Source organism: Phaseolus vulgaris, chromosome 5 (assembly GCF_000499845.2).
Source record: "Phaseolus vulgaris cultivar G19833 chromosome 5, P. vulgaris v2.0, whole genome shotgun sequence".
NCBI classification, from domain to species: domain Eukaryota; kingdom Viridiplantae; phylum Streptophyta; class Magnoliopsida; order Fabales; family Fabaceae; genus Phaseolus; species Phaseolus vulgaris.
Window position 1 is genome coordinate 9,005,258 of NC_023755.2, and position 17,481 is coordinate 9,022,738.

At 31.5% G+C, this 17,481-nt stretch overlaps 1 protein-coding gene across 7 annotated transcripts; it reads right to left on the bottom strand.

Annotated features, from left to right (window-relative positions):
* Positions 1 to 1,750: 1,750 nt before the first annotated feature.
* On the bottom strand, positions 1,751 to 4,284 carry LOC137835092 (tobamovirus multiplication protein 2B). Of its 7 annotated transcripts, none has more exons than XR_011085009.1 (7): positions 4,065 to 4,284; positions 3,333 to 3,398; positions 3,167 to 3,231; positions 2,823 to 2,913; positions 2,541 to 2,587; positions 2,326 to 2,452; positions 1,751 to 1,949 (listed from the first exon to the last, which is right to left on the bottom strand). XR_011085009.1 is itself a non-coding variant. In XM_068643438.1 (6 exons), the coding sequence occupies exons 1-5, from the start codon at positions 4,230 to 4,232 to the stop codon at positions 2,549 to 2,551; spliced, it is 429 nt and encodes a 142-aa protein (XP_068499539.1). In that variant the 5' UTR covers positions 4,233 to 4,284; the 3' UTR covers positions 2,121 to 2,452; positions 2,541 to 2,548. The 7 variants fall into 7 exon arrangements, 3 of the variants coding, with proteins under 3 accessions (XP_068499539.1, XP_068499537.1, XP_068499540.1); XR_011085011.1 differs by having other exon boundaries at positions 2,792 to 2,913; XR_011085008.1 differs by having other exon boundaries at positions 2,326 to 2,587.
* Positions 4,285 to 17,481: the final 13,197 nt, after the last annotated feature.

Consider the following 17,481-nt stretch of genomic DNA (forward strand, 5'->3'; position numbering starts at 1 on the left):
TTACTGTTGCATCATCGTCAATGTGAAAAAAAAATGCATACAGATGAGACAAAATCATAAACTACAGTGTTGCAACAACATTTTGTCTTGTGTTTGAAATAATTTCACCAGTCAATTTTTTTATTACAATTGATTATAAGAAATATGTTTCATATGTCAAAGTAAAAAGTGAATTTAAAATATTTTAATTCATTTAAATTTAAACTTTACCTGAGAGTAGTTCCGAGAAAAAAAAACAATTTTAATGTTTTATTAGTGATGATTGGATAGGTATGTGACTGAAAGAACTTCATTTACACCATCTTAACTTTTCTTTTAAATCTATTAATAAAATATACATTTCTCTACCATATATCAAATTTATGATAAATATGCATTTCTTCTCCATGTATCAAATTTATGATTGCAATTGGTGGAAACTCAATAACCTTAATTTGCAACTTAAGATAAGAATGACTTTACCATTAGAAAAAAAAAATCAAATTAGTTACAAATAAAAAAGGAAGCAAATAATAAAATTTTAAGAAACATGAAAGGATCAAAATAAAGATGAGTGAATTGACTTGAGATTTTGGTATGATAAAAAAAAAATTTAACTTTTTTATAATAAATTATAAAAATGATTTATGTTACTTGCTTTAATTGATTTTGTTTTTCATAAATAAGTAAAATCTTGACTTACCTTAAACAAATCTTATAATTAAGATTAAGATAAGATTTCGATCTATCATAAACAAATCTTATCACTTAAGATTAAGAGATTCTATAGTGATAGATGAAATTCAAACTTATCTTAACAAATTGTATTACTCATAATTAATTTTAGATAATAGAATACAAATATTAACATAGAATTTAAAATATATTTTTCTCATATAATATAGAAATATTTTATCACAATCAATCTAGAATAAATATAATAATTAAAAAACAAATATGAGGAACATTCTAAAAAATCATTAAATTAAGGTAAAAATAAATAAAGTAAGATGGAAATGAGGGGTGCAATGACAAAACATAGTACCCTAGTTAGAAAGAACCTCAGATTTCTTGGCTAGAATAGTTTCAAAATAGGGAAAAAAAAAGTTAAGCAAATAATAATAATAATTTTATTAGTTAACTCCAAAGTTTTGTTTGTCCTGAAAAAGTTGTTTCCTTTGTTAGTATTAGAACCAATTGAGTACTTTCAAAAGCAGTCTCAATATTTTCTAGAAATTGACAAAAAAACTTCAGCTGTGAACTTTATAGCTATGCTGATAATGGCACTGATGAACTGAATTGGTGAGAGGGTGTATACCCAAAGGACTGTGGCATATATGTTCAAAAAGGCAATACATGTTAGGTTTTGTAAATTGGTTGGAAGGTATACACTTTATTCAATAGAATTAATCACCAACTTCAATTATTTTGGCACAGTTTAAAAATAAAAACATTAAATAAATTACATGTATTTTTAAAATTTTAATTATATTATTGAATTTTAATTTTAGATATAATTTATCACATAAATAGATATAAATTATAATATATGTACGTGTTTTATAAAATAATATAACTTGAATTTTTTTAAAATATAATAATTATTTTATAAAATAAGTTGACCCTTTCAATAAATTCTTGGTTATCAACATAAGTGATCCTGCCAGATTTTTCAGCATTGGGATAAAAGACTTGCTACTATCAGCAATCTACATTAGTTCTGATATTGCAATATCTTTAAGTGCTTCAACCATGGATCAAAGTGCCATAATAATCAGAAGAGAAACTGATTAGAATATGCACAAATAACAAAGTTAAAAAAGATCCAGTTCATCTTACAAAATTAAAAAAGACAACAATGTAAATGTAACCCAAATAATAATTTTCATCAGTTTTAATATTCCCTGTACTCTTCAAAGTAGTTGTTTTCCCCTGTTCCTTTTTGAATCCTTTTTTTCTGGCTTGATTAACTGCATATGAAAGTTAACCTTTGTCTATCAGTCTTAACTATATCAGCAAGGTGTCAACTTTTGTATTCTTTTTCTCTACACCCAAATCACTCTTATATAAAAGAAAAAATAGATAATAGTTGAATTTACTAGTGATAAACACTAAGAATAGAAACACGGGGGCATAAGTAGTTTTGGCATCATAGAATTGTTTTTTTCTCTGCATTGGAAATGGTACATTCTGTAGCAAGTAAAACAAAATTGATTTAAATAAAAGAGATACACCACTTTCACATAACATTTGGCCCTTTACCAGAGTTGAAAAGAAAACATAAGATTAAAATGCACTGAAGTACATTACAGGATACAGATAGCCAATAGCAATTAATAGCCTAACCTTGAGTTCTTTGGACAACATTCCCCAATCGAAAACTTGGAAACTGTCATTAGTATTTAACAGGTTTCTTGGTTGAACGCTTTTTCAGAAGATGGAACAACATTTTGTTATTTGATGTGCAGGACAACTGCAAGAAGGAAACACACCAGGTCTAAGTTCCAAACCTTCCAAAAACTCTGCATGAATTGATCACAGGTGAAACTCCAAAACTATACAAGTTTGTTTAACCGGTCTGTTGAGAATGGTTTCCCGGTTCAAGTTCCTGTTAAGGAAAACATAGAAAATGATCAGTCACACATAGCACCAAATCATTCACAAAGCTCACCTTATGCATATTTCTTATTGTATTCATTATTCATTTCTTTTTTTCCCATGTAGAGCAAGGTTCATCTTACTAGCTTTCTCCAATCAGACCATACTGTCTAAATATTAAACTTTACTTTCAATTACAAAAAATATTCTCAACTGCATCAGTGACAACGCTATCATATTTACACCTGCTGAAGAGGATGGCTTCGTGATAGTGCACTAAGCTGGCTACTTTCCATATTTGCAAGCACCTGAACCACAGTCTTCAGATGCGGAACACTGAAAATTAATGATCCACATCAGCCACAATCAAAACACAACCCACACAATGCACTGAGTTTCATACCAAATCATGATGCACTAAAAAAAAGAACAGTACTAGGCATCAATACAACATCTTCAAGATGCATAATTAGCACTAAACAATTTAGCTCAAGGTTTCAACTCAAAACACTTCATATGCACCCTAGTTAAAAAATGTATGTCAAAATTAAGTTATAGCTTAGTCAATTAGACAAGAGAAGGTTCAGACTTTTGTAGCCCATTTTCCATGTGTGCATCCAGAGATGATATCACCCTAGGCAACTGCTCCAAAATCTGTGGAACAAAAAACCGAAAGCAACCATCATTACACACTTTTCCACATTGATGAGTCATCTCATCTACAACTATAACCCTGTATCAGATAAATACAATACCTGCTCTGTATTCTTAATGGTGGGAACCTTAGCCAAAAGGTTCTTAGGAAGCTTAACCAGTTGAGCCTGCAAACGATACAAAAAGGGCAAAAAATCAGAGTTTAATTTTCACACACTCAGCAAAACTAAAGATTTTGGTTAACAGTGTACGTATTTTTACACTCAATCACTCTGTCACTTTTGAAGTAACTTAATTTTTCATGCACATCTAATTTAAATACTTTCATTGTCAATCAATCAGACATAATCTTAAGTACGACTTTCAAAGAAAGAATTCACCATATAAAATTATCAAACTTAATATATAAGATAACACACGATTGCATAACAGTAAACCGATGATAATTTAGTTTCTGAAAAAAAAAACACTCTTATTTAATCCGAAATGTGTAAAAATGTTGCAACTGTATCATGCTGTACAATTTAATAATAAGTTGGTCCCTCGTTTAGTGTCAAATTGGTCCTTGAAAATAACTCATTATTCCTTAACCATTACAGCCTAATAACAAAAAATGATCTCACAAAACCTAAGTACAAGTCGTCACTTCGACAATATTTTTCACAGAGAATAAAAACCCTAACATCAAACAACAACACGCAGAACAATCAAAACTTGTTTCCCATCAAAAGGGTCATCTGATCTAACATCGAAATTTCATAATTGAAAGCAAAGTTTTGCTTTTTATTTTTAATTTTTGAAATTTCAATGAATTGACAGTGTTGATATGGTACCTGGGCAGGAGAAGAGTGCTGCATAAGGTGGAGGAGGTTGGAAGTGGACTGCACCGCCTGCGATATTTGCTCGGCCACCGTAGCCTTCGCCGTCCCTCCGCCACCGACTGAACCAGGTGCCGCCATTCTCCGCCAGAACGAAGTTTGACCGTTTGTTGTATTGTCCATTTGTCAATCCTTTATGGTTTTTTTTTTTACTGATTCCCAATCAGAATTATGGCTGTTACTTTCAATATGGTGGAAGATTAGAAAGTAAAGGGTTAATTTTTGGGGACAATTAATTATGCCCATTAGATGTAATTAATTAATATTAGTTTTTTTAACAATTAATATTCGGCAAAAGTTAGCAAAAAGGAAAAATAAATATTAAAATTAAGTTAAAAATGTTAGATTTTATATCGTAAAAAAAATTAAGATTAAAAGATTATGATTTAATTTTTTATGACATGTCAATACATTATTAAATATTTAACTAGTCAGCAAAATTTGTGAAAATTGAAAGCTTTATAAGTAAAATGCACCCAAAATAAATTTAAGTAAAATAATTTATAAAAATATTAGTTAAATAGTAAAATGAATAAATAAATCTAAAACTTAAATTATTCTCCTTATATTTTCTTGAAAATCAATATTTTATAGCAAGAATATAGGAAGTTTTGTTGTTAATTTTTTTCTTAATGAGTGCTTAATTATACATTCTCACTTTTTTTAACCTCCTTTTACACATATAATTATCCCTCTTTTTTCATTTTTTTACTTTTAATAAATAAACAGATTTTGATTTTCATAATCTTTATAAAATTAATTGTTTTTCATTCATTTAAAAAATATTTTAAATCTGTAATCGTTGGAGATCCCACGTCGATTAGAGATTAGAGTCTTTCATTATATATAAGTGGGTGCAAACCTCATCCCATTGAGCCAGTTTTATGGGGTTGAGTCATGCTACTATTACAGAATTAATAGAAAAATGTATATCAAATTAGTATTAAGATGTATTTTGAGGGTGTTATTATGATTAAATAACCCCAAAGTAATGTCATTTTGAAACATTGGATGTGGTAATCTCATTATAATATTATAACTAGTAATAGCAACATCTCACAATATTTTATATCTTTTTGTTAAAATTTAAATTCAAGGTCCTACACATCGTGATTGCACAAGTTCAATTTACCAAAATATAACACAAATTTTAAAAGACTTAATTAAATTTTAGGTCACACATTATTTTTTTATTTTTAAGTATCTAAAGTTCTTATTATATGTTTTTACCTTAAATTGAATTAACATTATTCTTATGGTACTCTGAAATCTTAATAATTTTTATCAAATGACAGTTTCGAATCTCTACATTGGTTTGATTTTTGTTTTAATACTTAATATATAAAAACTTATATAAATTTTTATAAAGATACTTAAGAGTTATAGAGATTTGTTTTTATTGTGATTAAAGTTTGAGATGTTATGTTTGAGACAACAAAATCAAATAATAAAAGTAATATAATTTAACTTGATGATATAAAAAATTTCAATACATGATAAAAACGTACAAATTTTTTTAATAAAGATTTAATTAAAAATATTTTTAAATTTGTGAGAAAATAACTATGTGGATATCACGTTATCCTCGTACCAACAAAATTAAATTATAAAATTTTAATTGAAAAATATAAAACTTTTAAATATTCAATGTCGTACTGGATAGGAGTGCTTGTGCGTTTGGGATCTCGATCCAAGTATTTGGGTATGGTCAACTCGGTTTTTTGTCCAAAGGGCGGATCATGGGCTCGTTGGTAAGTTCGATGGAGATAATTAAATGGAGAAAATAATAAGTTTGGTCATATATTAATATAAAGCTATCAGTTAAATATATATGTCGATATATATTAAGCTGTTAGAATAGAATATGTGTGAATAAACACAACTTTTAGTTAAATAAATATATGCATAAAACTGTTAGTTGAATATATAAAGTTGTTGAATAAGTGGAGAACACTCGAGAATAAAGGTGCATAAGATTCTCTTCCGTTGCTAACACCATGAGTAAAGGTGTCTATTACAAAATAGAATAGAGATGAACAAAAGAGAACAGAGATGAACAAAAGAGTAAATTGAAGACAAAGGATATGAGAATGAATATCTCTTCTTTCTTGTTATTCAAAATCAAAACAAATGGTCTGAATATATACAAGTAGTACACTCATTCTAGGTTTAACTAAAGAGGAAAAGAATCAATAATTAAATAAAGGTTATTCACCTCTATAAAGAGAAACAACTGATAATTAGAAAAGACACCAAATTATTCTCCTCTATAAAGAGGAACAACTGATAATTAGAAAAGACACCCAATTAATATTAGGATTCTTCTATAACTCTGGTATTCGTATCCTTTAATACCCCGCCACAAGCTGGGGAGCAAATATTGATGAGACCCAGCTTGGAACAAATATTCTTAAAAGATTGAGGACTTAAAGCTTTGGTATAAATATCAGCCAGTTGCTCTGTGGTGGAAATGGGAAGCAAATGGATGAGACCCTTCTTTAATTTTTCCCGAACCACGTGACAATCTATTTCTATATGTTTTATACGCTCGTGAAACACTGGATTTGTTGCAATGTATCTTGTTGAGTCATTGTCACAGTATAAAAGAGATGGTTGCTCAAAAGGAACTTTGAAATCTTGAAGAAGATAAGTTAGCCATTGAATTTCACATGTAACAGTGGCCATTGCCCTGTATTCAGCTTCACAAGAACTCTTTGATACTGTTCCTTGCTTATTTGATTTCCAAGATACACACTAAAACCAGTCACTGATTGTCTTGAATCACTACATGTGCCCCAATCACTATCACAAAAGGCTTTCAGATGAACAGAGGTAGTGGAAGAGAAAAATAGACCAAGACTTGGAGCCCCTTTGATATATCTGAGAATTCTAATGGCTGCATTATAGTGAGCAATTGTAGGCTTAGCAAGAAATTGAGAAAGTTGTTGCACAGAAAATGTTATGTCAGGTCGGGTATTAGTGAGATACATAAGTCTTCCAATCAATCTTCTGTAGGCTTGAATGTCTGTGAAAGAAACACTTCCAGTAGAAGAGAATTTCTCATGATTATCAATAGGAGTGGCTGCAGGTTTGCAGGCTAAAAGAGCTGCATCTGTTAATAATTCTAATGCATATTTCCTTTGATTTACCATTATTCATGTCTTACTTCTTGCTACTTCTAGACCAAGAAAATATCTTGAATTCTGATTCAAGGCTTGTTTGATTCGAGCAATCTCTTCTTTATCATTTCCTGTCAATATTATATCATCCACATATACCAATAATGTTGTAAAAGATCCTTCGGAAGAATTAATGAACAAGGAATGATCATTCATAGATTGAGTATATCCCATAGAAAGCAAAAATGATGGCAGTTTGGCAAACCATTCTCTGCTAGCTTGCTTAAGACCATATAAAGCCTTTTTTAGTTTACAAACTTTTCCTGGTGGAATAGAAGTCAATCCAGGAGGAACAACCATGTATACATCTTCTTTCAAATCTCCATGTAAAAAGGCATTGCTTATGTCTAATTGTTTCAATTCCCAATTATAAATAGAAGCTAAAGAAAGAAGCAACCTTATGGTGGTCATCTTTGCTACTGGAGAGAAAGTATCAAGGTAGTCAATGCCTTTTGTTTGTGTATATCCCTTTGCCACTAACCTTGCTTTATACCTTTCAATTGTCCCATCAACCTTATATTTTATTTTGAATACCCATTTGCAACCTATGGCAACTTTGTTCTTAGGCAGAAGAGCAGTCTCCCAAGTTTGATTTGACTCTAAAGCAGATATCTCACATTGTATAGCTTTTCTCCAACAGTCATGTTTCACAGCTTCAGAATAAGTGTTTGGCTCAACATGTGACGAAAGAGACATAACAAAAGATTTGTAAGAAGGTGATAAATTGTTATAAGACCAAACAAAATTCAAAGGATATTTAACTCTTGAAGATGTACTGGAAACGTTAAGATTACTCAGGTGATCTTTTTATTCTTGTGCTCATTCGGACAGATGGATCTGATTCAGAACTTTGTTCTATATCATGATTTTCATTGAGGTTTTGGTCTATATGGGAACAATCTACGTTTGAAACCTCAATTTGTGACTCACAATTATTATCACTGCAATTTTCAACATTATCACAAGGTGTATTTTCACAAGGTGCAAGAATGACTTGTGATGGCTGACTTAAGACAGATTGATCTTCAGCAAACAAAATTTGATCATCAATATCAGGACTGTTAGTTTCATTACTAGTATCTTGAACCCTTTGGTATGGAAAAACATGTTCATAAAAGACAACATCCCTAGACACAAAAATTTCTCTTGATTGAATATTCAACAAAATATATCCTTTTGTCCACCTTGGACAACCAATAAAAACACATTTTGATGCTCTTGGATCAAATTTTCTTCTATTTGTTGACAAAGTGCTAGCATAACATAAAGAACCAAACACCTTTAATCCATTAAAATCTGCATCAGTTTTGAAAAGCATTTCATGAGGGGAAGAATAGTTTAAAACAGGTGTGGGAAGCATGTTTATAATACGCGCAGCATGTATCACAAAATATGACCAATAAATTTTGGGTAAATGAGATTGTATCATAAGAGCTCTTGCTACATCTAATAAATGACCATGTTTCCTTTCAACTATACTATTTTGTTGTGGAGTATTGACACATGATGTTTGATGTATTATTCCTTTACTGACAAAAAAATTAGTCATGACAAACTCAGTTCCATTATCACTTCTTATTATTTTTATTGTTGTCTCAAACTGTGTTTGAACAAAAATAACAAAATGTTCTAAAACCTTAACAACTTCAGATTTTTGTTTCAAAAGAAAAATCCATGTGTACCTCGAATAGTCATCAACTATGGTCAAGAAATATTTATGGCCATGAATTGATGGTATTGAGTATGGTCCCCAAATATCTACATGAATCAAATCAAAACATTTTTCCGATTTAGATGTACTAATAGGAAAAGAAAGTCTTTTTTGCTTTGCAAAATGACAAACATCACAAACAAAAGATTTGTTATATTTAACAAAAGGAAATTTATTCTTGATAACATCAATACATTTATTTGAAATATGACCTAATCGAAAATGTCAAAGGGTTTCTAGATCACTAGCACTGACAGTAACAGTATTGATGATGTGTGTAGATTCAAGGGGTTTAATTTGAAATTTCTGGTAAGATGGGATCCTGAGTATATAAAGTCTATCTTGCATCTTAGCAGAACCAATTATTTTCAAGGAGTTTTTGTCTTGAATGTGACAACCATTAGAATCAAAGGTAAGAACACAAGATAGTCTATCAACCAATTTTGTTACTGAAAGAAGATTAAAAGTGAAGCAAGGAATATACAAAACATTGTCTATGACATGATTTTGATTGAGAAAAACACTTCCAGAATAATTGGCAATGACTTGATTTCCATTTGGTAATTTGACATAAATAGGATCAATTTGACGATATGAAGTGAAGTAAGTTAAGGATGAAAAATGTGATAAGTAGCACCACTATCAATAATCCAAGAACTAGAAGAAGAAATAGAATTATTACCAGTTTGTGTTGTCATGTTGCAAGGAATAACAGAGACTTGACCAGAAACATTGTCACTGGATTTGACCTGTTGTAAAAGAGCTAACAATGTTTGATACTGCTCAGGAGTAAAACCAATTTGTTGAGACTCCACTTCTGACTTTGAACCTTCATGATTATGCTCATTATTGTTAAAATTTGTATTGTGAAAGGCTGCATGACTTTGATGATGGTTCTGATTTTTAAATTTGAAATAAGGTGGAAAACCATGCTTTTTATAGCATGTATCAATTGTATGCCCTGTCTTTCCACAATAACTGCAAATTTTGGAAGTATATCCTCTTCCATAGCTTCCTCTTCCATATCCACCACCCATGCCATAGATCATAGCATTGTTATTATAACCTCCTTTGCTAGTAGCAATCATTGCCTTGGATTGATCACCAAAAACTTGCCTCTCTTGTTGTGTAATGAGAGAGTAAACTCTATTCAAGGATGAATTATCTGATAAACTAACATGGTAAGGTGAAAAAAGATCTTGTGAGGGATCAACAATTTCACCCACAGATAAATGTAGCAACCAGAGCTCTAATCAGAGCTCTGATACCATATTACAAAATAGAATAGAGATGAACAAAAGAGTAAACTGAAGACAAAGGATATGAGAATGAATATCTCTTCTTTCTTGTTATTCAAATCAAAACAAATGGTCTGAATATATACAAGTAGTACACTCATTCTAGGTTTAACTAAAGAGGAAAAGAATCAATAATTAAATACTAGAATCATAACACACAAGACAAAATAAAGGTTATTCACCTCTATAAAGAGAAACAACTGATAATTAGAAAAGACACCAAATTATTCTCCTCTATAAAGAGGAACAACTGATAATTAGAAAAGACACCCAATTAATATTAGGATCCTTCTATAACTCTGGTATCCGTATCCTTTAATACAGTGGACAGAGAATTTTCTTGTTGTTAGCAATTAAACATAAAAGGTGCACGTGAGCATGTCATTTTTTATTATTATTTTATGCTTTCAGTAGAGATTATATTCTCGTGAGTGAAAGCAGTTAGAGGAATATCTATAAAAGGGGGGGCTTGAGACCCTAGTAAAGGTATGTTGTTTTTTAGTACTACAGACTGAAATTGATTATTATTTTGTATGCTCTCATTGACTTGATCGTCGAAGTGTGATCAACAGGTAGAGTCTCCTCTGTTTAAGCGCAACGTTGTTCTAGTGCACCAAGAAGAGGTAGATTAGAAGCGGACATTGCCCATCCAATCAACCCAAAGGTCAACTGGCGAGAACAAATGTAAAAAAGACTTTAAATACAAATTTAATTAAAAATATTCAAAAATTTATGAGAAATTAAAATTTAATTAAATTTGTTTTTAAACTAGAAGAGGAAATGAATAAAAAATCAGTTGTATTTGTGAATGTAATTCATATATATATATATATATATATATATTTATGCTATGTTTCCATCTAGGTGAGTATTGTTTGGATCGATTTAACCTCCTTTTACACATATAATTATCCCTCTTTTTTTATATATTTTTTTTAATTTTAATAAATAAACACATTTTGATTTAATTTTTATAAAAATAATTGATTTTCATTCCTTTAAAAAATACTTTTAATATGTAACCATTCTCTTACACTTAATATTTGGTGGAAATGATATCATAGATAAGAGAGTATTGTAAGAAATTATGTAAACTAATTTCTAAAATGTGACTCACATGACATTGAGTTTGGACTTTAGGCCCGAATATGATTTAATATAATAATAGAATAAAGGGTTCATTGGTTAATGTGAGAAATATATATCTGATGATACCTAATGAAAACTTACATCTGATGGAGATTAGGAATTAAGAGCAATAGGTTTTGTCTCTGCAAATAAATGTTGTCCCACTATTAGCCATCAAGAAAGTGTGTGACAATAACGTAATTGCCAAGTTGAGACAAAGGAGATAAAGTAACTGCTCAAGTGAGATCACTCATGGATCAAAGTAAGTGCTTATTCCTTCTTGATTGTATGAATATGTGTGAGAATCATGATGTGATAAGATCTATATGTGAACATGACTGTATGCGTTCATAATCATGTTTTATTTACATGTCATATCAGAACCTCGTTGCTCATTTTTCTGATTCTCCATTAATGTTTTCCAAAATCTTAAAGAACCCTAATTTTGTTCCCAATTTAATTAATCCCAATTGAAGAACCCTAATTTTAAAATTAGGGTTTATGGATCAAAGTTTCCATTCCTCAATAATAGAACCTTAATCTTCCTATACCCAACGCCATTAACGGTGTTAACACCCTGTGAATCTAAACACGTCACCACCGCAAACCTCTGTTGTCGTCGGCGTGCACATCTCCGTCACCTCACATATTTGCAGCTGACGACATAGGTGGTCGCGACCTGGTCGACATCAAGGAACGTGGTGGTTCGTGCGGTGATCGTGGATCTGTAAGGATCAAGCCCATGGTGCGGTGAACGTGGCTTAGGGTGTGACGATGTTGGTGTTTAAGCCTGGTTCGACGCAAACGACCAACGTCATTTGGCAGCAGGGTGGTTAGCGTAGTGGCTCGCGCGGTGGATTGGCTGGAGGCGCGGTGGTAGTGCAGTGGTGGTGAGTCACGTTGGTATTCAACATGATGGATGGTGGAATCGAAAAGAAGCCGAATGGCACAGGGTGGCAGTGATTATGTTCTAGGGTTTTAGCAAGAGGGAAAATAAACCTTATGTGAATTATTCCCTACAACTTATGTCATCAATTTTTTTTTAATTCAATTAATGAATCACATGTGCACCTTATTTCATTATTTGGTTGCACTTATGATTGTGAATAATATCATGGATCAAGCAATTTGGTTGCATTTTGTGTTGCGGGAAATTGCAGAAAAATAAAATTAAAAATATGCATGTACGAATTAATTAATTCCACCTTATGTTATTATTATAATTAATTCAATTTGAATTATATTAAAGTTTAATTAATTAATTGAAAGTGAGGAATGAAAAATTAATTTTTCCGCTTTATGTATTAAATTTTAAATTGAAATTTTGGAATTATTTGTATGATGGATTTGTAATCACCAAAGTGATCAAATGTTTATGTTTTATTTAATTCCAAATTATGGATGAATTTTATTTCAATTAATGATATAATTTATGGAATTATTTGTATGATAGATTTGTTAATCACCAAAGTGATTAAATCTTTAAGTTTTATTTAATTCCAGATTACTGATAAATTTTATTTCAATTACCTATAGAATGGATGCTAAATTATTTATATATGGGTAAATGGAAATTCATTATTACAAGACATTTTTTTGGATCACCCAAAGGTTGATTAGTTGTCCTTATGATTAATGGATATGATTGTTGGTAGTGAGTATGTGTTATTAGTTTTGCTTGTATATCCAAAGATAACAAGTGTTTCTAGTTAATGCATATATCTTGCATCTATGTTTTGTGTATTAATGTATCACCCAAAGGAGAACATTAGTATGCATAGAATGTTTGTTATCTGAATTTGTATTGTATGTTTAGTTTATGACTCAAAGTATTAATGTTAAGCATGTGTGATCAAGTATCTGTTCCTGTATCTTTATGCGGATGAAAGAAATCAAGGAAACCAATCCATACATTATGTGAACAATCAGGGAGTTGGAAAGAAAGTCTTCAAGAAACATGGAAAGGGTAAAGGACCACTGAAGATAAATGAGTCCTCTACTAAGCTCTAGAAGAAGAATGACAAATGTCATTTCTGCAAGAAATCTGGATATTTCCAAAAGGATTGTCTAAAACGTAAGGCTTGGTTTGAAAAGAAGGATAAGCATAATGCTTATTATGTATGTTTTGAATCAAACTTAGCTGAAGTTCCACATAATTCTTAGTGGATTGATTCTGGATGCACAACTCATGTTTCTAATATGATGTAAGGATTCCTTTCAACCCGAACCATAAAGCCAAATGAAAAGTTTGTCTTCATGGGAAATAGAGAGAATGTTCCAGTGGAAGCTGTCAGGACTTATCGTTTAATCCTCGACACTGGATTTTATTTAGACTTGATGGATACTTTTTATGTACCTAGTATATCTAGGAATTTAGTTTCATTGTCTAAATTTGATGTTGCCGGATACTCTTTTAAATTTGGGAATGGTTGTTTCAGTTTATATCAACGTACCTATTTGATTGGATCTGGTACTCTTTATGATGGATTATATAGATTGAATCTCGATAATTTATATGCTAAAACTCTTATCGCATCATAATGTTGGCACTAAACGTAGTTTAATGAATGAATGTTCTGCTTTCTTGTGGCACAAGCGTTTGGGACATATTTACAAAGAAAGGATTGAGAGATTAGTAAAGAGTGAAATACTTCCAAGTTTAGATTTTACTGATCTGAATGTGTGTGTGGATTGTATTAAAGGCAAACAAAAAAAACACATAAAGAAGGGAGCCACAAGAAGTACTGAGCTTCTTGAAATTATACACACTGATATTTGTGGACCTTTTGATGTAAATTCTTTCAATAAAGAAAGATATTTTATCACCTTTATTGATGATTTTTACCGTTATGGTTATGTCTATTTACTGCATGAAAAATCGCAAGCAGTGAATACTTTGGAAGTTTATATAAATGAAGTGGAAAGGCTATTAGACAGAAAGGTGAAAATTGTCAGGTCAGATAGAGGTGGTGAATATTATGGAAAGTATGATGAAAGTGGACAACACCCTAGTCCGTTTGCTAAGTTCCTTGAGAGACGTGGTATTTGTGCTCAATACACAATGGCAGGTACACCACAACAAAATGGTGTTTCAGAAAGGCGTAATCGAACCTTAATGGATATGGTTAAGAGCATGTTAAGTAAGTCAACCTGTTTCATTGTGGATGTATGCTTTAAAATCTGCCATGTATCTGTTGAACAGGGTTCCTAGTAAGGCAGTTCAAAAGACACCTTTTGAATTGTGGACATGAAGGAAACCCAGTTTGAGACACCTGCATGTTTGAGGATGTCAGACAGAAGTTAGAATATACAATCCGCAAGAAAAGAAATTGGATGCAAGAACAATCAGTTGATATTTCATTGGTTATCCAACAAAGTCAAAAGAGTATATGTTTTACTGTCCTACCCACAACACAAGAATTGTTGAATATGGAAATGCACGGTTCATTGAAAATGGTGAAACTAGTGGGAGTGGTGCTTCACGAAATGTGGAGATTAAGGAAGTTAGAGTACAAGTTCCTTTAACTAGTACCTCAACTTCAAGTATTGTTGTTCCTAATGTAGTTGAACCACCCAACAATGATGAAGAACAACAAATTAATGATCACGAGGTTAATAATGAACCTATAGTAGAATAACCACAAGAAATAGAATTAAGAAGATCTCAAAGAGAGAGAAGGTCTACTATTTCGAATGATTATGTAGTCAGAAAATGAATTAAGTATTGATAATGATCCAGTTTCATTTTCAAACGCCATCAATGATGATAATTCTATAAGTGGTTAGGTGCCATGAAAGATGAGCTTAAATCAATGGCACAAAATGATATATGGGACCTTATAGAATCGCCAAAAGGGTGCAAAAGAGTTGGGAGTAAATGGGTCTTTAAGACTAAACGTGACTCTCATGGCAATATCAAACGTTACAAGGCCTGACTTGTTGCCAAAGGTTTTACTCAAAAGGATGGCATTGAATATAAGGAAACATTTTCACCTGTTTCTAAGATAGCTTTAGAATTACCATGACATTAGTAGCTCATTATGATCTTGAGTTGCATCAAATGGATATCAAAACTACCTTTTTGAATGGGAATTTAGAAGAGGATGTTTATATGGACCAACCAGTGGGGTTCATTGAAGAAGGAAAGGAACACATGGTGTGTAAACTTAAGAAATCAATATACGGGCTTAAACATGTTTCTAGATAATGGTATCTTAAGTTTAATGATATTATTGTGTCATTTGGATTTAAGGAAAACATTGTTGATCGGTGTATATATCTGAAGGTCAGTGGGAACAAGTTTATATTCCTGATTTTGTATGTTGATGATATCTTGCTTGCAACTAATGATCTTGGTCTATTAAGTGAGACTAAAAAGTTTCTCTCTAATAAATTTGAGATGAAAGATATGTTGAAGCTGGAGGAAGCTTCTTCCCTACCAAGGCTTGATGTGTGTTTGATGAAGAAAATGGCTTGGGTGCTTTGAAGATTGTAATAGGTTTTTAGATTCATTTGTAATTAGGCTTGTGTGTATGATTGCCTTTTGCTGTGTAACCTATCCTAGATGCCTAACCAAGTCTAGATCAAGCACATGGTGTGGTTAAATGGTTTTTGAAAAGTCTTTTGAAATGTTTTTAACAGTTTTAAAACAGTACACAAATAAATCTGTTTTATGGAGAAAGAATCTGTTTATTTCTTCTCTGTTAAAAAGGCTTTCGTTTAATGGTTTTTGAAAAGCTTTTTAAAATGGTTTTAACAGTTTTAAAACAGTACACAAATAAATCTGTTTCATGGAGAAAGAATCTGTTTATTTCTTCTCTGTTAAAAAGGCTTTTCTAAATTTCTGTTAAGGCACCAAGGGAAAGCTCAGTTCGTTATTTCAGTTAAGCTGAGCTGGCCTGTGCGTTATACTTTAATCTGTTTTACTGTGAAAGAACAGGTTTATTCCTTGGTGAGTTGAAAGGTTTTTCACAAGTTAGTTAGGGCTCCAAAGGTACCACTCAGACAGTTATTTCTGTTAAGCTGAGTTGGCAGTTTTCACAAATAAATCTGTTAAGATTCAAAACTGAATCTGTTGTTTTCTTAACTGCTTTTCAACTGTTTTATGAAAAGAAGTTAGAAACTGTTTTCTATATAAACAAAGTCTCTCTCACATGAATAAGTGCTGAGGAATTACGCTTTTGACAGAGATTAAACAATTTCCATGTGAGAAGAAGGATTGAAAAGAGTTTTTGAAAGGTTTCCAAAGAGATTTTCAAGTGTGCTTGTTCTAGGAAACCTTGAATCTTGGTGAAGGTGCTGGTGCAGTTTCTGCAGCAAATTGAACTACTGGTTTTGAGTTCTTGCATCTTCTTTTCAGATGTAATCTTTCCTTTATTCTGTTTTGTAAAGGTGTATGTGTTAGTCACTCCTTGATAGGGTTTCTTGGAGTGCAAGGTGTGCTGAAATAGGGTTTTTCAGCATTGTATGTGATGTTCTTGTAGGGTTCAAGAACTGCTGGTGTTGTAAGTAATTGGCACTGTTTTTTAGTGAATTCCACCTTGGGGTAAGGTGAGACTGGATGTAGCTCTGTATGAGTGAACCAGTATAAAAACGTGTGTATCTTGCATTCTCATCCCTGCACTCTTTTCTGTCTTTGCTTAATCCTGTCAAGAACTAAATCTGTTCTTTTTAAATTGAATCTGTTAATTCTGGGTTAAGTGAAAATTGTTCTTCCTGTCTTGTTAAAGGTTTCTGATCATAAACAAGGTTGCTGCATATAATGGCTTAAGTGAATTGTGAACAAACTGACCATTCATTAAAACCTGTGAAAGGAACATTTTTCTTGAGATCTTGTGTTGTGTAATTTTGGTTGATCTCTAAGCATAGCTATATCCTTTATCCTCACAATAATAAGCTGATCTGGTTCTGTTCTGATTCTCTGTTGATCACAATTTTACAGTGAACAAAATTCAGATTGTGCCATTACTGCTCTGAAAAATCAATCTGTTTCATGTAAAATCAATCTGTTCTTTTTGCCTCTGGAATACTGAAAAATTGTGTGTTCTTGCGAAAAT

Bases quoted from the DNA above. Each gene is read 5' to 3' on its own strand.
- LOC137835092 (XM_068643438.1), bottom strand. From the start codon at position 4,232: ATGGACAATACAACAAACGGTCAAACTTCGTTCTGGCGGAGAATGGCG. The intron at 3,232-3,332 runs GTATTGTATTTA...TTTGTTCCACAG, and splicing joins CCATTAAGAATACAGAGCAG to ATTTTGGAGCAGTTGCCTAG. The intron at 2,914-3,166 runs GTCTGAACCTTC...ATTAATTTTCAG, and splicing joins ATGGAAAATGGGCTACAAAA to TGTTCCGCATCTGAAGACTG.